The sequence below is a fragment of the Alexandromys fortis genome, unplaced genomic scaffold (genome assembly GCF_014885135.2).
Source record: "Alexandromys fortis isolate MF-2015 unplaced genomic scaffold, M_Fortis_MF-2015_v1.1 scaffold_156, whole genome shotgun sequence".
In the NCBI taxonomy this organism is placed as follows: domain Eukaryota; kingdom Metazoa; phylum Chordata; class Mammalia; order Rodentia; family Cricetidae; genus Alexandromys; species Alexandromys fortis.
In genome coordinates, this window is record NW_026068028.1 from 3806232 (window position 1) to 3827565 (window position 21334).

The following is a 21334-nucleotide window of genomic DNA, read 5'->3' on the forward strand; positions in this document are numbered from 1 at the left end:
GTTTGGATGTTCTCCTTCCTAGACATGGACGGAGGGGGGAGGACCTTGGACTTTCCACAGGGCAGGGAACCCTGACTGCTCTTTGGACTGGAGAGGGAGGGGGAGAGGAGTGGGGGAAGAGGGAGAAGGGTGGGAGGAGGGGGAGGGAAATGGGAGGCTGGGAGGAGGCGGAAACTTTTTTTTTCCTTTTCTCAATTAAAAAAAAATAAAAATAAAAAAAACTGAACCAAAAAAAATTTCAAAATAGCCTCCGATCAGATTGGGGGTCCGGCTAATGGAGTTTAAGGTAAACTATTCCCAGAAAAATACAAGCTTATTTACAAGGATATGTAGCCAGCTGTGTGATTTGTTGAGCCAAGGTAAACAGTGCAAAGTAACCTAATTGTGGCCCAGGGATTTTAATTAACTCTTCGCATGGATTCCTAACCTCAGTGTTATGGTCTTTGTTCAGACACCACGGGATAAGATTCCCTGACTGGCCAGGGCTAGCTACAAAATAGAAACTAACTTCACAGCCCCAAGAAAGAGTTGCAAGTCTCTTTCTTTTATAGTCAAGGGTTACATGCAGGACAGAAAAATCTATCTTAAGTTTTAAAATGCTTTTAATGACAATGGGCCTCAGAGAGTTCTGAGTGGGATCCTCTGCGGTGCCCTCACCCCTTCCCCCTGCAGCTTGCGCTGCTACACTTTCTCTGAGGACACATTTGTAAACAGTGAAAGTCTGGCCATTGTGATCGCTAACCACAAAATGTTTAAGATGTTTTATACACTCAGAAGAATAGGATATAGCACACAATTTCCCTATATCTTTTAGCCTCCTTAGCAGTTTTTGTTTTACAGGGCTACCTCTATGGCTTAGACGACAGAAAGCCTCCTCCTTCTGTAGCCACAGTTTGCAGGCCACTAATTAGTTAACCGAACACAAGGGCTACTCTTCGTCATGTGATAATTGATCTGGATTTATTGCTCAAGACTATCAAGAGGACTCTGTTTCTGATCATTTACCTAAGAAACAGTAGGTGACCTTCAGATGCCATGCCTGCAAGATTTTTGTGGGTCTTTCTAAGCTGTGTAGAACAAAGTGAGAGGGCAGAAATTAAGAGACACTGACAGAATTCAATATGGCAGAAACTGGCAGAATCCATCATGAGAAACTAAGGAGTGTTGCCATCAACAAAAAGTGTACGCTTGACCCCTTCTTCACTCTGAAACCCCTAAATTGGCGACTGTGTGGGGTTTTCCTCTGAGCCCTGCTTGCAGCCCAGAAGCTGGCTCTTTGGGGCTGCAGTAGGACAGCCTGTCTGTCATCAGCCTGCAGACTGGGCTACTGAGCCCTCCCTGTACCTACCTTTCTCTTCACTCCCTCTGATAGGGTCTTTACTGGAGCCTTCAGCTGGTCCTGCAGTTTGAGGGCATTCGCCAGTCTAAGAAAAACAATGAGTCACTCTTCATTAGGCGTGAGCAGGAAGAAATGTAGCACGCAAACATAAACAATACTATAGTAGTAAAATATTTAAAAGTCACTGGAGTTGGTCACAACTTTGATACCCCTCGGGTTACTACTACTGTTTAGCTACAGTTTTCTCACGAAGGGTTCACGCACTTATTTTTAGTGGGTAATGTTAGGGAACAGTGTGGACCCTTAAAAGCTATAGAGAAGAGGGAAACCCTAGAACAACAGGGCTCTGGTTTCAGAAGGACTAGAGAATCCTTAGCTCCCTCTGGTTTCCTGTCTAACTGTATCCTCCCCCATTCATAAACAATCCTGTACTGATCTCATTGCTATATGGCCCTCACCAGAGTCTAGATTGAAGGCTGACATCTCAAAATTTCACCTCCAAAATTGAGTTAAATAGATAAATCTCTTTTCTTCAAATGTAGCCAGACCCATGGGTTTCATTACAATAACCCGAAGCTGGTTAATACTGATATGTTATAGCCCATTTACTCAACATGTTCTTATCTCCAGTATCCTTTTCCATATGAAAAAAAAAATCAGTAAACTTTTCTCTCTAGGCTTAAAGTAAGAGAAAATAACAACAGTGAACTGGATTCCCAGTTCACACCGTAGTTGGAGATGAGCAAGTCTCCCGCAAACATGTGGTCACTAGCTAGAATCCCCCTCTTTAATTCTGTGTGAACGCCATTAATAATATGCCACCCTCCTATGCATGGAGTGAGTGTGGCTTCTCCACGCACCGTGTAATAGTGACCGAGGCATCCTTTTTCTTCAGCCCTTTCACGGCGGCGTACACCTCCAGGTGCTCCTTCACTGTCAGGACGGGCCACAGCACGTTCTCCTGAGGACAGTACCCCAAGAAGCCGAGGGTGGTACCTTCACTGCACCCTTTCAAAAATACCTACACAGAAGAAAACCTTTCTCAGGTTCTATTCAACTGTGTGTGTGTGCACGCGTGCGTGCACGTGCGTGCATGTAAATGATACCAAATGATGTTTTCTTCATGCACCTGGGTACTAAGAGCTTAACAGTAAAAAATACAACTGCTTCAACAGGAAGAATTAGTTTTCTCCAGGGATGAGCTCCTGCATACTTTGTCTAAACCTAAATGGTCATAAGTGGTCAGGTCTAGACACATATTCATGTGAGCAACGCTATTATATGTACATCTATCTATCTGTCTATCTAATTACATATATATGTGTATGTACATGAAGCAATGATAATTAAAGAAGAGACCATGAGTTTGAGAGGTAGGGCTGGAACATGGGAGAAGTTGGAGAGGTGGAGGAAGGGGCAGGAATGATGTACATACAGAGCTCATGTGTGAAGTTCATGCAAAAATCATTAAATGTTTAGAGTTTGATGTGGGATTCCCCTCTGCATGCTGTGAATACCATTGGTTAATAAAGAAACTGTCTTGAGCCCCTGATAGGGCAGAACTTAGCTTGGTGGGGAAAAATAAACTGAATGCTGGGAGCAAGGTGGCAGAGTCAGGAAGAGGCCATGGAGCTGCTGGAGACAGACATGCTGAAACTTTGTTGGTAGGCGATGACCTCGTGGTGATGCACAGATTAATGGAGATGGGTTAAATTAAGATGTAAGAGTTAGCAAGTAAGAACGTAGAGCTAACAGGCCAAGCAGTGATTTAATTAATACAGTTTTTGTGTGATTATTTTGGAGCTGAGCAGTCAGGAACAAACAAAAGGCCTCCTCCAACAAGAGTTGAGTAATCTTTTAGTTCTGGGGAAGTTATGAATCTCTCAATAATTTAAAGGCAAATATTCCACACTATTATATCTTAGTACCATAGTTTAGACTTTATGACAAAATCCATCACCATAGTTAAAGTTAAGATTGTTTATTTAGTGACTTATTACTTGGGTCCTTTCACTGATCCAAGTGTTCACAACAATGGATACGTGGTAAGTGTTCTGTTCCCCAGTAGGGCAGAGTTTTTCAGTGAAGAGCAGTCCTCTTCTCAGGGGACATATCATACTATCTAGAGACACAGAGGGTTACTTGTCACAACTGTGTTCATTTCTGTACTGGGAAGGGTATTACTGGCATCGAGTTGCCATCCCCATAGTTGCTTATAAATACTCTATACCCAACATTTATTCCATCCACTATGCCATTAGTTCTAAAGTCGAGCAATCCTGAAGCAACTAATAGAGAAAAAATCCCTTAGCAATGTATCTACTACTTAAGAACCAATACAATGGTGATATTTATCATTCTGATGAGACCAGCACTGTGCTGTGCATTATAGCTGGTGTGTACTTAGTGACCCTATGTATTGGAACCTAGGAATTTAATAAATCTTAAGTTACGTTATCCTCAAAAGTTCCTAGAGTTAGCTGTATCCCTATTAGATATGCGAACCTAGTGCATCCCAGTGTTAAGAAGTTTGCACAAGGGTCACAGAAGGTAAACTTGGGGAATGAAACTAGGATCAACTTTTAGAACCTAAGGCCTTGACCTTGATTCTCTGTTACTATCTCTCTCTGGTACAAAAGAGGAAAAGAAACAAGTTAACTTGGCTTTGAAGACCTTTAATTCTAGAGAGAAACCAGAAAATAAATAAGTTGAAACATATGTGAGGTGATGACAGCCTCCACTTAATGCTTTTGTGAAAATACATGCATCTAACATACAAATTCATAAAGTGAATAATTTAGGCACTCAAAGGCTCTTTGAGCAAGTGAGACTTAGAGCGATAGGAAGGGGATAGCCAAGCTTCTGGAGATTGCTCTGTCCACTAGGAACTCAAATCTGCACACCCTACAGTGTGAAGAGCCAGGGCCAATCCAAGAGGCAGAAAGAGAGAAAGGCAGTTGGCATAGCCCACACTGTGTTAAGCTATCTGCAGCCATGATAGAAATTAGACCACTACGGTAAGAGTTTGTATTGGCACAGCCCACACTGTGCTAAGCCGTCTGCAGCCATGGTAGAGTATGGACCACTGTGGTAATCAGGAGAGTGACATGCTTTTGTTTGCATTTTTAAAGAACTGCATCAGGCAAGAGTGAAAACAAAAGGCCGGTTCATGAAATAGCTTTAGTAGTCAGATCACATGGCAACAGCATGTTCCTCTGAAGTCATGACTCTGATTTCTGTCCATCATTTATCTCATATGGCCTAGAAATGTGCAACTTATACACAATCTAGGATTTTATACGAGAGTGTGGACAATTGGGTTGCTTGTCTCTAAAGGTTGTCATCTTAGGAAACGAGGTTTCCTGCACAGCTCCAGGGTGGCACTTTGAGAACATCAGTACAACTCCAGGAGCATCTCACACTGCCAGCATCTCTGCCACTAGAGACATCATCCACCCTCTGGCAGATTTATCTCAGTTATGACCAGAAAGTGTTGCTGACTGTCTTCTTTGCGCAGACACCCGTGGCCTCTGGCTACACACGTGGCAAGTAGCCTTTAATTACAGCAAGGAAGCAGAGAATAGTTATTAAATATGGGGCTTCTTGTCTGTTACCACATTACCAAGGCTTGTTTGGGTTTTAACAGAGGTCTTTAGTATAATGCTGGGTGAGAAAACTCAGTTTACCCAGTTCTTGGGATAAATAACAAAGCAATGAGCCGGGCGGTGGTGGCGCACACCTTTAATCCCAGCACTTGGGAGGCAGAGGCAGGCGGATCTTTGTGAGTTCGAGACCAGCCTGGTCTACAAGAGCGAGTTCCAGGACAGGCTCAAAAAAAAAAAAAAAAACCCACAGAGAAAACCTGTCTCGAAAAAAAAAAAAAGCAATGATGTTTTCATGAAGATATTCTTGAGTGTGTGTATGTATGTTTATAATGTATGTAAAGTATTTTCATTAATATTCTCTACTCAAGGGCACTGTACTGATAAGATTAGCCCTTTTTAAAAATTACTTTTTGCATCAAGTAGAAAGAATTTAATTAATCATCTTATGCATATCACTATAATTGATTGAGGATAAACTATGTATTTTTAGGTTGCCATGAATAATCACTGCAAAATGCTTTTTCTACTCAACATTATGGAACATATTTCCTTGTGTATTACTGACCTGCCCTGCAGTTGGGTTTGTGTCTCCAGTTATCATACTAATCGTTGTACTTTTACCAGCTCCATTGTGTCCTAAGAGCCCTAGAACTTCACCTGAAAGAAACGGGAATACTCAAGAACAGGCAAATAATTTCACAAAATAAAACTCAATACACTTGTGAACTCTTTCTGTAGAGAGGTACTATACAAAATGTACTATGCTCTCTCTCTCTCTCTCTTACACACACACACACACACACACACACACACGATGTCATTACTAGTTTCATCTTACAGGGGAGATATCTGAGTCTTAAAGAATACAGATAGCTTGCGTAAGCTAAGTTACTAGGAGACCAAGTTGGAATTTCAAAGAGCACTTGCTGCAGCTATGTCTACGGCAAACACTATTTTTTTTCTTCAGATAGGTTCTTTCTATGCAGTTCTTATGACCCTGGAACTCATGTATATTTGAGTGGCCTTGAACTTGTTACAATATTCTTGCTTTAGACTCCCAAGTTCTGGCGTTATAGGCATAAATTGCTATGCCTAGTTATCATAAACTATTTGTTAAGAATGAAATATGAACTACTGTGACTCAGTCCTATCTATTATGAAAGATTTCAATTTATCCCTATGCCAAGACTTAGAATGTATCTCACTGGTAGAATGCTTGCCTACTAGAATTCATGAGGCCATGGCTTTGTCCTCAATACTTAAAAAAAAAAATTTGAAATACTTAATAATTAAATTAAATCTATACTATCCCTTTGACCTCTTGCGGTGGGTTTTAAAGAGAAAGGCTGTAACCCTCTCTTTGCAAAGGAAACCCATTATTACTAAAACAGTTATAATAACTCCTGGTGAGCCAGCTGCCTTTCCGTGTTCACCAACAGAGGATTCCAGTCTCACACTCGTCGCCCCTTAGAAAATCCCAGGCTTCAGTGCCCACAGCAGCTCTAAGGACAGAACTGTGGTTTCCAACCTTTTTTAACACAGAAGGAGATGTTCCTTGTGGCGATCTTTTTCTTTGTTTTGGAGAAGCATTTTTTCTTTTTGCCTGCATACTCCTTCCGTAGACAGCTAGCAATGATGACTGGCTTCTGTAGAGAGAGGTGAACATCAGTGCAGTAGTCTTCTCATTTGCCACCAAGAGACTTCTTTACACCCCTTCACAGGGACTTTCCTTGCATAGACTCGTGAGTGAAACCACTTCTGACAGAAGCTGTTGTTTTCAAGTGAACTCTGCCAAGTTCCTCTGTGGGCATTTGATTTGCAGTGCTGTGTGTGATTTGTGTTTGCTATTCTACAGAGAATTGGAATGAGGCCCCTCACATAACCAGTGAGTTAACACACGCACATACACACACAGAGAGAAACAGGCACACACACATAAATACACACAAACACACAGAAACAGGCACACACAGAGACATAACACACACACATAAACAGGCACATACATACATACACAAACATTCTCACACAGAGAGAAACAGGCGCACAGATACACAGAGAAACAGGCACACACACATAAATACAAGCACACACAGACACAGATGCAGGCACAGGGGAACTCTCTTCTGAACTGTTTGCAACTAGCTTAACTTGGCTTATAAAACTCATAAAAGTTGGGGCTGGAGAGATGCTCAATGGTTAAAAGCACTTGCTGCACTTGTAGAGGACTTGAGTTTGGTTTCTGGTACCCATACTAGGCGGCTCGGAACTGCCTGTAACTCCAGTTCTAGGGGACTCTGATGCCCTGATTTGGCTACTAGAATTTGTGGGCATCTATGTAAAATGATGTTCGTACATACACTCAGGCAATATATGTACACATAAAATACAAAACAGTTCTTTCAAAGAAAGTCATTAAGATCTTCAATTTTCTAATGTTTGACTGTATGTATCAAACTGTGACTCTGAAAAATAAATTAATAAATTGGTGTGTGCGTGTGTGTTCCCTCTGTTTTCATGGATCATGGGCACTACATACCTTCTGACATCACATAATGAACTGTAAGAGCGGAAGAGCCCTCCTCCCCCACCAGACTTTTAAGAGAATTAAGATTGGAATGTTTCTCGCCAAGCTGGCAGAATTGTTGTGGAAGAAAGGAAGAATGTTTTTATGAGCACCACCTCGTTCATCTGTAGCGCAGTCACAGCATCTGCTGTTCTCGTTCTTTCCTTCTGAACATCTTCATCTTCTTCTCCGGGCTCTTCCGGGTTTGGGAAAGCATGACAGCTTCTTGGGGAAATTCTAAAACCCAGACAGCAGGTTAAACTTATCAGTTGTTGAAATTGATGGACTGGACTCCAGTTTTCTACTCGAATGAGGACTTTTCAAATACCTTCATTCTTTCTACCAACGAGCCAAATGATTCTGCTCCTATCCATTCTTGCTAGTTCCATAAATATAGTTCTCATAATCATTGATGACATTTTTTCCCCTTCAACTTGCAAAGCAGCACACTCCCACAGTCAGGAATGTGAAGGCATCTTTCCTTGAGGAAAGAAATCTCTAGAATGAAGTTGGGGTATATTTTATGACTTTCAAGTTTAATAACAACGAAGGACCAGAGAGCCCTTGAAATTAGGAACATATCCTAGTCAGTCCAGGATGTCTCATCAGCATCCCATGTCCATTCAGATACCTGGTGTGCTGTCCCTTAAGAATGTGTCAGTCAGACCTTCCTGCTGCTGTCTAACAAGACCTTTAATCAACCATAACAGAGTCGGCTGATTTTCTCTCCCTCAGGTCACCTTAATTTCTATGCTTGGTTGGTTTCCCTAAAACATGTTGTCATCTGGACACTCTTTTTTTTAATTTTTAATCAAATGTGGGTTTGAGTTTGATTTTTATTTTATAGGAAAAGCTAGGTGTGTGGCTTGAATGAGAATGCTCTGTATAGGCCTAGATCCTTGAATGCTTAGTCATCAGATAGTGAAACTGTTTTGGAAGGACTAGGGAGCGTGGTCTAGCTGGAGTAGGTGTGTCACTAGGGGTAGGCTTTGAGGTCTCAAAAACCCAAGCCAAGTGCAGTCTCCCTCTCTATGTCTCTGCCTGCTGCCTGTGCATCAGGATGTAAATTTCTCAATTAGTGCCCCAGCGCCACGCCCAGATGCTTCCCACCATGTTAATCATGTACTAACCCTCTAAACCTGTAAGTGAGCCTCCAAGCAGGTGCTTTCTCTTCTAAGAGTTGCCTAAGTTATGGTGTCTCTTAAAAGAAACAGAATAGTAACTAAGTGTGCAAAATGCACTCACATTCAGCAGTTTTCGATACTTTTCCCATACTTCCCTATTTCAGTGTCTTCCAATATCCAGCTTCACTTTTATTTCCTGCTATCCTCCAACACATAAATGTGCCCCAATTCTCTCCTCAAGTCTGTGGGGGGAAAGGGCGTGCATCCTGCCTCTTAACCATGGTCTTATTGCTCAGTGTATTTCCTTCTTGGACGTCAACATGTATCCAATTGTTTATTTGTATTTGTCCATTCTTTTAAAGATACCACCTCTTGTATATGACTTCAGTGTACCAGTGAAATTTCCATTTTTTTCTCATGTGTCAGGGTCTTGTGTATGCTAATGTCAGGTTTCCCAGTAGACTGCAAGATCACAAATTATAATAATTTTGCCTATAACTCAGGTCCTTAAAATACAATCATGGGTTGTTCCCTCCCACCTTGATTAATTAATTTAGGCATGTTAAAATGTCTAAAGAATGAAGATTAAATGAAACATAAAATTCTATTTGAATGCTTTCAACCTGAACACAGGGTCCATTCTCAGCGATTTCTTCCTGGAGTACCTTTCCAGACAGCGCAGAACAAAAAAGAAAAGGAGAAAATGGAAGTAAGGCTAGGGACAGAGAAAGAAAGACAAAATTAGCTTCATCATAATAAAACCAATTGCTTTCATATGGGAGTTAATTTAACGAGACTGATGATCATCTATAAAATGGCATTTGGTAACATTCTCACAAACCTGAATACAATCTATTTGATATCGTCTGAAGCTGCCAAAGTTAGCGCTTCTGTTACTCAAAGAAAGAATAGTATGAACATAATAATAGCAGGCCAGGGAGAAAGTGCAGTTGATAAAGATGCTTGTCGCCAAGGCTGATGAACAAAGTACCCAGGACCCACATGGTGGAAGGGGAAAATGACTCCCACAAGGTATTCTCTGACTTCTGCATGCACGCCATAGCATGCACCCTCCCCCAAGTAAATAGATAAATAAATAAATATAAAATGCCAACATAGTAGTAATGAGTTAATACAAGTCCTGCTAATGCTGTTCAGAGTTGTCATCAAATGATCACTGTCATGTTAGTGTGTATGTGTGTGTGTGGTGTTACTTCTTATGCCCCACATTTTCACACAATTTTTAATTTGCTCAAACTCAAAGAAACATTAAAAAATGTACAAATGTCCTGTTGCTGTCCTGCGTTGTGGAGGTCCTGAAGGTTCGGTCTGCAAGTCAAGCTCCTGCATGTGCTTCAGCAGGTTGCAAATGGGGTGGATGTTGGGACATGCCAAGTCATAACTCTGGTTCTGGGCCTGGGCAGCTGCTGAGTCCTAGTGAGGACCCAGCATCAACAGCGTCATAGAAACCAGAGGGCTCCAACCAGACCAATGACTCTTTGCAATGAATACTTGCAAGTAAAGATACATGGATAAAGGGGTTTGCTACATCACTCAATATGTCCCACTGAAACTTCCATGATGAGATTTCTAATCACCCCTTTTTTTCTCACTTAAATTTTGTTTTATATTGGGGGAGGCAGAGGGCAGGTGCAAAGGGACTGGGAAATGGATGAGATCAAGATGCACACTGTAACAGGCAGAGGATAAATACAGAGAAAGGAATAAAAAAAATGTACAAGTGTGTCTCCTAGTGCAAAACCGTTAGAAAGGAAATGCCATCTTACTATGAGCAATGCCAGAAACATGACTTGAGATTCGGAGGCTTCTAAGTAATCCATAGAGTCATAAGAAATCTGCAAAAGGAGAAGGCATATTGGCATGAAGACTCCCGTTCATCATTCATCCTTTCTGCAGTGAACCCGTGTAACCTGCAATGAACCCGTGTAACCTGCAATGAACCCGTGTAACCTGCAATGAACCCGTGTAACCTGGGTACTGGGCGGAGTCTGTTTCTAACCATGGTAGTTTGTCCTTGTTCCTCAGTGTTTCCATGAACTTGAGCTCGTCCCCAGGCCAGGAGGCAGGGTATTGTTCTCTGCAACCCTGGTGAGTGAGCAAGATTGTGGGTGGTGCAGGCAGGGCCCTGAAGACACCGGCAAGTCTTTCTGAAGCTAACCCTCTCTGTGAGCTTTATTTGTAAGATCACAAGCAGAATATCACCAGACTCACGTATTTTCTTCTGGTATCAAAAATGCTAATCCTGCCTCGCACGTGTCACACACAGGTAATAACTGTCGACAGCAACCTCTCCTCTTGTACGTGCATGCTGATGGTTTTCACCCGGCTTTTCAGAGTTTACTCCCTGGATAATGTTCCTCTCCCTTACTATGAGGAATTTCCTATTTCACATCAGCGCAGTATGAGACTTCTTAGGAAAAAAATGAATTAAAAACATTGACCATCTTTCTGATTCACCTGTTCATCACTTCTGCTATCTTGACAGAAAATGCACAGGTATACTTGCCAATAGACGCTGCCAGCACTTGCTCGCCTAACAGTCTCTACCAGGCTCACTTAGTAAAGCGGATGCTTCCATCAAAACGGACACTGCTGATGTCACCAGTGACCTTCACGTCCTTAGACGGAATGGTCTTTTCCCAGTGTGACTGTTCAGTAGCAGTCGGTGGCTACTGTAAAGTCAGTCTTTACATGGAGAAACATTCCTATTTCACTCCTGGAAGCTGACACTTTGCTACTGGGGCAGAGCGAGGGCGCGGGGATGTGTGACATTCTCTAGTCAGCCATTTCTCTAGCTCCTGTTCACACTTCCTCTCTCCAAACCTCTAAAGTTTGGAGTTCAAGGTCAAGTCTTGGCTCTCTTTTTAGTTGAGCTTCTCTCTGCTCCGTAAGCTATATTACTCAGTTATACTGTTGTTACCAACACCCACAAACTGGATAAATCTCATGTATCTCGGTCTCCCCATAGGCTAGACTCCAGATCAATACATGCAACCTGGCTGTTGTGTGCTCCTTTTCACGCAATACACCCTACTATGAACAGAAGAGGGGCTTTCTTTTTGACTCATAGTAGGGTTCATAGAAATAAAGACTGTGAAATGCTACTAGTCTGGAGTTGCCTTTGGGCTTCGTGAACCAGGTCAGGACTTTCTACTAACAGAGAGCATGGCTGCGCCTTCTGCATGTTCTACAGAAATCACTTCCCGAGAATCACAGTTTCAAACATTGCACGCTAGGAACTGACTTGCCCTGTGTTTCTCATCTCCAAGGCTTCCTTTGCTGGCTTTACACTTGATGATGGTAGGAGGAGGAGAAAAAGACTTACCTCAGAAAAAATGAATAGAGAGCCAATCAGTGTGAAGGGTGGAATCAGAAGGGTGCTGAATAGGAGCCCTAGAAACCCATATGCATTTATCTCATTAGCAACTAAGGAGAAGCTGGTGACCTGAAATGAAAGCACAGTATGGAGTCACTGAAGCGTAGTGTTATGAGCCACAGGTTATTTTCAAAGAGAGCAGGACTTCATCTCGTCAGTGTTCCTATTATAGATGTCTGCCTCATGCAATAGAGCAATGCCATCATACTTTCCCCTTTGTGTCACAAGCTAAGTCATACTTTTATGGGAAGGCATTTGTTGTTAGGAGCCGCTTGTTGGTTCCTGGCTGCTCAGCCCCGAAATAATCACACAGAAACTATATTATTTGAACCACTGCTTGGCCCATTAGCTCTAGGTTCTTATTGGATGACTTTTACATATTAATTTAACCCATCTCCATTAATCTGTGCGTCACCACAAGTTTGTGACCTATCAGCAGAATTTTGGCACGTCTGTTTCCAGTGGTGGCTCTCTGGCTTCTCTCTGACTCTGCCTCCTTTCTCCCAGCATTCAGTTTAGTTTTCCCTGCCTACCTAAGTTCTGCCCTATCAATAGGCCGAGGCAGTTTCTTTATTCACCAATGGTATTCACAGCATACAGAGGGAAATCCCACATCAGGCATTGCTTTTCAAACCGTGTTTATAAACAGATTTTGATGATGGCATTCTTTGGTCATTCACTTCTATGTACTTTTTTTTTTTACTTCAGCATAAATCTTAGATATCTTTCTAAGTCTAAGGATACTGGCTATTAATTTTTATAGCTGGATATTTCCTTGATTGAATATGTAAGAGTTTATAATTTTGTCTTCAAAATTTTGTTATTGGATTTTTTGGTCATATTAATTGTGGTATACCTTAATATTTTTCATATTGATGCTTTCAGTGTTAGAGATTAAAATCTTTTTATTAAGTTTCCCATTACTATTATTATTTTATGTGTACAAGATTTTATTTTTGCCTACGTGTACATCTGCATACCATGTGAATGCCTACTAGTTGGGGAGGCCAAAAGAGGATGTTGGATTCCCTGGGATTTAAGTCATAGAGAGCTGTGAGCCACCATGTAAGTCCTCTGGAAGAGAAGGCAGCACTTTTAACCATTCAACCATCTGTTCACCTCCCCCAAATTAAAATCCTCTTGGGCAATTAAAAAATCAACAGTTGTCAAAAATATTTTCAAAAAATGCGTGCCATTCTGTTCCTCTAAAAGCCATGACTGGAGCGTGCATGATGCTATGCCTCAATCATTCAAGGTGTTCTAGTCAACTATTGTAGCTATCACTGTCCAACTGCCAACACCAAATGAGTAACTCATAATCTTAACATTTAATATGGGATTTTTCCATTGGCTTCTCACATCTGTGCTCTTGAATTCATGTTTGTTTTTTCCAGGGCATGCTTCAGAAACCATGTGATGTTTCCTCAACATATGTGATTTCCACATTTATTTTGATAGTTGCTAATACGCTATCAACGTTGCATTCTAGAATCCGTCATTGTTGGTTATTATTCTTTTTGAAATATTTAGATATTTTTACTCTTTGAAAGTTACCATACATTTATACACTATATACTGATCATATGCACCCAACACTACCTCTTCCTCCTTCTAGTACCATACTCAATATCTCTTATTGTTTATTATTATTATTCTTTTAAGTTTCTTCTAAGCCAGACAAGCTTAATTAATCCCAGAACTCAAATTGCAGAGGCAGTCAGATCTCTGTGAGTTTGAGGCCAGCCTGGTCTACAGAGTGGTTTCCAGAACAGCAAAAGCTACACAGAGGAACTCTGTCTTGAAAAACCATAAAAACCCAAAAAGTTCTTCTAGGCTGACTTTACTGTCTTTTTATCTAGAACACTATCCTTTGTCTAAGTAGATATACCAACAGTTTTCACAGACATGCACACATGTGCACATGTATACACGCATAGGTCCCTTCCCACCTGCACACTCACACACATATACACACATATGCACACACAGGTACACATGTAGGACTGGATTGAACCTACAGCATTACTCATGCAAAGCAAGGGCTCTCTCACTAAGCTCCAGACCCATTAATATTATCTTTCCCAATTTTAAAATCATTTTCCAAAAGGAACAATACTCTTTATGTTATTTTACCTGTCTAAGGGTTTAAATATGTTATCTCTTTTTCAAATTTTTATTTAATCTCCAGGGACATTTTGTATTAGAATTTATTCTTATTGCTGTATAGTCTGCAGGTCTTGTTGAAGTTACAATAACATGTATTTACCATTATAGTGTTATACAAAACAGGTCATTGCCGTAAAAGTTCTCCAAACTGTCCTACTCATCTTTCTACCCCCAAAATTCTCGGCACCAAGTAAACTTTTTATTATTTTTATAGTTTTTCTGGAATAGCATGTAATTAAAATCATGATATGTAGCCTTTTCATGTTGTCTTTAAATTTATTTCTTGTCTTTCCAGGGATTGATAGCTCACTTCTCGTTAGAACTGAATAATATTCTATCACATAGATATATTTTCATTTATTTAACCATTTATCATCTTGATATATTTTTGTTAGCTCTATAGTTGGGCAATTATTAATAAAGCTGCTATAAACATTTGTGAAATTATTGTGTGTGCTGAATAGTTTTATTTGATTTTGTTTTAAAGGACCTGTATAAGAAATCAATCCCTTGAGTTTATGTTGCTGTAAACAACTAATTTACAAAATATACCAAAGGTAAGTATATAAAAATTCCTAAGAATTCTACTGCTAGGTTTGTATCCCTGAATACATATATGCACCTATACAAATGTGTCAAAGTATACACAATACTGACTTCCTGTCAGTATTATTAATAATAGCCCCAAACAGGAAGCCATTTGATAGACATAAGCAATGGAAAAATTAATAGATGGATATATCTATCAGTGGTATAGTATAGCAATGGAAAGAAATGAATGGCTGTGAGGTAGAAATCTCTACCTCCTGGATCCCTCAAGATCTGTAGACATACACCCACACATACAGTACAATTTCCATAGATTTATCATTATCTTAGAGCAATTAAGATTTTGTAAAAAGAATTATTAATTTGCCATTCTGCTTAGTGCAATGATGGAAATATACGGTCCTTGGGGCTGGGGAGGCTTTAGTGTTTAAGAGCTCCTGCTGCCCTTCAAGAGGACCCAGCTTCATTTCTCAGGCATACATGGTCTCTCACAACCATCTCCAACTCCAGCTCCAAGGGATCTGATGTCCTCTTCTGAACTCCACCGGCACAGGCACACATGTGCTACACATACACACAAGCAGGCAAAACACTCATACGCGTAATAGAAAATAATGAAGTCCAAAACAGATTTTAAGTAAAATAAAATACATGCTCCTAGATTTATTCAAGAAAGCTAAAAATAAAACAAGAAGGAAGCATCATATGCATACTTACAATCAAGAAGAAAAATGACCAGACGCCACTATTTTTTCTACCATTACGAAAAACGAATGAAATTATGTATGTCAGGGAAATAAGGGATGATGCGTACCCAATACTGCACAGGGTCTGAAAACAGAAACATTCAGGTTACATCGGCGACCGCCACTTTGGAGAGTATTCATAATTACTCCTCAACTCTTCAAAATAACAGCATAGGCAATTTGAAGTTCTTTGGTTTAACAATGACAATACTGGTGGGGGAGGCTAGGCAGGAAGAGAGGGAATGAAAAGCCCCCCCCTGCTGCCGTCTCCTTTCCAGACATCATTTGAGACATGAGTACATGTCTGCTTCCTCTCAAATGAATGGCCTGATGATTGCTAATACCTGGTACATAAGGGATTTTGAAAATGTAAAAGTAGACAAATTTTAAGTGCTCAAATGGAACATTTCTCAACTGCTTGTAATGAATTTTCGAGTACTAGTCTTCTGTGGCTGATAAACCAGTGTGGAGAACCTTCTATTGGTAGTAGATGGAGATCAGTTCAACCGGTCAAAGTGCAGAGTGTAAGAGATTGGAGAATGCTTAGTCCTAAACAGGACATAAACACCACTAAACACCACATAAACAGTCCTAAACACTGCTCACCTCTCCCCACCAGCTCAGAGGTCACTTGCAGAAGAGGGGATGGCATGCATGTAAGAGCCTGAGGTGGTAAATGACCAAAAGAAACATCTGGACACAGCAGGACAGCTGCCCCTGTGAAGTCATGCACCAGACCTTGCAGGCTCAAGCCAGACCAAATCCCAATATGGAGAAGGGGGTTAGGCCTATGATTCCACTCCAAGCCATGGAGCTACTGGCAAGTATTAGCTATGGAGAGGTGGTATTTTCTAAGAATGTAGCCACTGGTAAACTGTATAATCTCCAGTTGAAGACCATACTTGTTAAACTATTTGGGCAGCATAAGTTGGTCTGGAAAGATTTTTTTTTAAGGATGTAAGACATGAAACCTGAGTAGTAGCCATGATGGCTTCATGTCAAAGCAGGAGCCATATTGCTGCTCAGTACCCATACCCTATAAGAATAGGTTTCTAGGGAAAAGTAGTGTATTGGGGGAGAGGAGACAAAAAGAGGAGGCAGGGAAAACTGTGACTGGTATGTAAAACAAATAAATCAATTAAAATAAATAAATAAATGTGAGGGGGAATAAATTTCTGTTTTCTAAACCTGATGGATCTTGCAAACGTGTCTTTGAACCTATGCTGAACTGGTGACCACACGATGCATGACTGCCCCTTATTTTGCAAAATATGGTTTTAGGATCCCTTGATTTACACAGATGGCCACCAACCTCAAGTTGGTAGAGCTTGAGACTCTTAATCTCAGGCATGGGTTCAAGCCCCACGTTGGGTGCTAATTTGTTTTAAGAGCCCATTTGTTTGTCTTCAGCTGCTCAGCCCCAAAATAACCACACAGAAACTGTATTAATTCACCATGAGGTTGTAGCCTATCAGCAAAATTTTAGCATGTCTGTCCCTGGCGGAAGCTGCATGGCTTCTCTCTGACTCCACCTCCTTTCTCCCAGCATTCAGTTAAGTTTTTCCCCACCTAGCTCTGTTCTTCCCTATCAGGCCAAGCCAATTTCTTTATTAACTGATGGTATTCACAGCATACAGAGGGGAACCCCAGATCAGATGACTCTCTACCTACATGATGAATATTTTTACTTTTGGTCTTGTTTTTTTCAGTTTTTTTTTCACTGTCTTTTCCCTAACAGTCCCTGTGAACACCTTGCAGCTGTTTTCTATTAACCTTATAACTTCTCCCCATAAAAAGGGACCCCCAAAAGCTAGCCCAGGGCTGCTCTCTAAAATTCTGACTTAGGGTGAGACAGGCAGCTGGCAAGTCCTGGGTGCACCTTTAAAATAAAGTTTGGTTTATTTGGTTAATTGTGGAAGTGTTTTTTTTTTTTCCCCTCACATATCTGAGATCAAAGGTTGGGTGGGTGAACTGGGGAGGAGTTGAGGGACAGGGTGCATATACAATCAAAGTATGCATGAAACTCTCAAAGAACTAACTTAAGATAAGATAAAAATAATAAACTGTTTCTGTCCTTTCGGGAGACAATAGCAGTCCCAGGGATGCTTGGAACCAACTGCCAGGTTCATGACAGGGGCTTTAAAATGGCCCAACATTAAAGGGCAAAGTGACCATATAAGATGGCGTCTGTTAGTCGTTCTTTGTCCAAGGTTAATACAATCAAAAGGTAATCCAATTACAAGTGTGGTTAGTTACTGCCTCTTCTTATCCTTTTCAGATCCTGAGGCCTCAGACTCCAGAGCAACTGTCGGTTCACTACAGGGCTAAGTCAAATAATATTGATAATAATGCGCAATAGTTCCCACTCTGTTGATCCAAAAGTGTAGAGAGCTGCTTTCGGGCTGTTTTTGTGCCACAACCCCTATCAGCCTGGAGAAGGACAGTTTTTGCGTTCTATCGGTGAAAATGCCTATCTCGTTCTTTATCTTTCCACAGCGTTCTCACCTTTCCTCCAAGGTACAGCTTCTTGCTTGTACTCTACCAAAGTCTAACTCTCTCTCTCTCTCTCTCTCTCTCTCTCTCTCTCTCTCTCTCTCTCATTGTTCCAGTTTCCTTCCCTTCTTAGCAGTTGATAATATTTCAGGCTTGTATGTCCTGGGATTTTCTCTTTCGAGCCTTAACAAAACATTCTCAAGTTCCTTTCTAAGTAAGTTTTTAAATTCTTTTATCAATGGTACCCAGACAGAACCTGCAAAGGGGACTCTGTGGTCCTAGTGACAACGTTTGTAGAAAAAGATGTTCTAATAAAAAAACTTTATTCCAAAATGTAAGGGTTTCTAAAATTTTACCACTTACCTGAATTAGCAGGTTTTCAATTATAAACATAATCTCCTCCTGGCTGAAAACATGTTCCATTATTTGCATGAGAAAGAGAATCGAAAAGTACAGGGGAATGTCCACCAGAGCCTGTCCACACCAGTAGGCAGAAGGGTATAGGCCTGAGATCCACAGCTGGGAAAGAACTTTTCTCTGATAAAAAAACAAACAGAAAACAAAACAAAACAAAAAAAAAACCCAGAAAGATCATTATAAAATTCTAAAAAGCTGAGGCAAGAGTAACTGTAAATATATAGTTAGGGCAAATAATTTTATTATATACCTTTATAGTTATCACTTTTGTTTTGCAAATGACATTGCCATTTGCCACAGCCACACCCTAGAGGATGTGATAATATTTCAAAATGAGACAGATAAATGATTGACTCAATTTTCCATAAGGATATTCATCTAGGACTTGAACATTTTTTAATACTATCAAGAATATTGATGTTAATAATAGATCTTTATCCAACACTGTCCATGTTTAATATTCTTTAGATAAAAAATGATAAACTGTTGGGCATGACTCTTCAATTGGAAGCTATTAGATTCTGTGCTTGGCTACTTTGAGCAGGGACAGTAACTCTAGTTCCAGGGAACTGACACAATTTAGTGACCTCCGTGGGCACTACATGCACGTGATGTATAGCACACATGCAGACAAGCACTCCTACACTAAAAATAGTTCTTAAGGAATAGGAGAATGAAAACTGACCCATTGTTCATGGAAATAAGTGATAGACTAGGTAGAACTTAGAGGAAAAAATAATCCTATTTTAATAGTGTTCATTCCTAGGGAGAAAAAAAACCAGTTAACCAATGTGAAAAGCCCTGTGATTCTAAGTGCCATTTAAATATTTTTTTAAATGAGTTCACATGGCAATGATAGGTAATCTATTCTGACTTACTCACCGGTGTGTGGCTTGGTCTGAAATCATTTTGGGGCTGAGATATGAATAACAAGAAGTCTTCTGTAAAAAGAACAGGGTAAAGGAGAAGGCAACAGGTCTCAGAGAATGATCAAGTGATATTTGAAAATTGGTGAGTGTGAAAGCCATGTTAAAAAGTGGGGGTGAACAAAGGGGAATAGGCAGAAAGAAAAAGGAGAACTGGACAGAAGATGAATACTGCAGGGCTCTGACGGGCAATGCAAAAAATTAAGACAATCCTAGCTGCGTGGAGAAGTTAACCAGATACTGCTGTTTGAACTTCTGAATGCTCATTCTGGTTGGGTGGAAGGATTCATTGCAAGTAAGGATGCCAACAGGTAGCTACTGCAGTGATCCAGGCAGGAAGAGTGATGATACAGACTAGGATGTAAACAGTGACAGTAAGACCAATAGGAACACAACATAAAGGAATTACAGGTAGAATGCAAAAGGAATAAGGAAAGAAACAAAGATAAATCCAGAATGTTACACCAGAGCAAATGTAGATAATAATAATGCTTACTGAGGCAAAAAAGGGGTTAAAAATGAGAGATCAACTCAGGAAAAATTTTTTCTTTTGGTTCATATTTGAAATATCTATTTCTCATCTCTGTGAAAATATCAGGTGGTTCATAATATATGTGAACATTGATAATTCTGAACTAAACTCTACAGTAGAGGGCCAAAAGGCCTTGCACACACAGATAAACACTGGAGAAGCTAGGAAAGTTAAACAAAACAGCTCACCTCCTCAAAGGAATGAGTTGTGTAGCTGCTCTTCCTGGAAGGCTAGGAATGATGCAGTTTTACCACCTGGTGATCCTTTGCTATTTGATAAGACAGACTCTGCCTTATCTCCCAGAATTTATTTTTACTTACCCAAGACTTTTCCCCCTAAGCCTTGATCATTGCTTGTAGACCATAAAACCCACTCTTAAGAAAGGGACAAGAACAGCCAGCAGGGAAGCAAGATGTGTGGTAACAAGGCACAAGCCTTATGACAAAATATAGAATAATAGAAATGGACTAATTTAAGTTGTAAGAGCTAGTTAATAATAAGCCTAAGCTAATAGGCCAAACAGTTTACAATTAACATAAGTTTCCGTGTGATTACTTGGGACTGGGTGGCCAGGAAATGGGAGCTCAGTCTCTAGTTACAAATGGCACCCAACGTAGGGGGAAACGAAAGCACAGCCTCCAGTGACACCCACTGCAATTCAGCTGTAACCACCATGCAATTCACCAGTGACAAACTAAGGCAAGCGTGTGATTAAACAGCTTGTAAAATTTATTCAGCCTGAAAATTGAAGCGTTAAGATCAGAATAAACTCAAATCATCTCCAGTCCATAGAGACATCTCCTGAGCCCTCATGTGGTTCAAGGTGATGAAGCAAGCACCTGGTGCTGATACCGATGACCATAAAGAGGGGAAAGTGGTTTCCATGGGCACTGGTCAACAATCGTCAAAATGCACTGACTGGATCTTGATTATTTAACCGAACAATTTCGTAACAAGTGAGGGTGTGACTAGGTCTGTTGGTAGGTGTCTATTAATGAGACTAACTGATAAATACTTAAAAGTTGTCCTTACGACTAGTTCGAGGTAATTTTCTGTTAAAGAAAAAAAATTTTATTTTATTCATATTTTGACAACCTATTATTGAAACGAATGACTGTACATTGGAACAAACACAAACATTAGATTCACTACCTGTATGAAAATCTATGTTCATAAGATTCAAAGTAAATTTTCCAGGGCACAAAAGATATCTGAAGACTTTCATGCTCCTTACTTTGTAGTCACTGATGCTGCTCATGGCGATGTAAGGAGCGAGACTGGCAGCCAACGGTATCCAGAAGAACGCGCTGTTCATGTGTTCATGCTCATAAAACATATGCTCCTACAGTGATACAGACATGGTGAGCAGACAGAAACCAGGCCTCTGACTCATTTACATGGTCTTCACCATACCATCTGGATAAAGGAACTGAGAAAGCCCCTCAAAGTCCTTCCCAAGGTCCTGTTTGTAGCA

General features: G+C 40.5%; 1 protein-coding gene across 1 annotated transcript in view; it reads right to left on the reverse strand.

Annotated features, from left to right (window-relative positions):
• Abca9 (ATP binding cassette subfamily A member 9) overlaps positions 1-21334 on the reverse strand; it is an 83785-nt gene that overhangs the window by 29645 nt on the left and 32806 nt on the right. The window contains exons 23-33 of the mRNA XM_050164251.1: positions 21095-21202; positions 18349-18522; positions 15464-15577; positions 11981-12100; positions 10422-10490; positions 9258-9349; positions 7627-7747; positions 6473-6590; positions 5510-5601; positions 2200-2360; positions 1349-1424 (exon numbers count right to left, since the gene is read on the reverse strand). Coding sequence (XP_050020208.1) covers positions 1349-1424; positions 2200-2360; positions 5510-5601; positions 6473-6590; positions 7627-7747; positions 9258-9349; positions 10422-10490; positions 11981-12100; positions 15464-15577; positions 18349-18522; positions 21095-21202 — 1245 coding nt within the window. The remainder of the gene's footprint in view (positions 1-1348; positions 1425-2199; positions 2361-5509; positions 5602-6472; positions 6591-7626; positions 7748-9257; positions 9350-10421; positions 10491-11980; positions 12101-15463; positions 15578-18348; positions 18523-21094; positions 21203-21334) is intronic.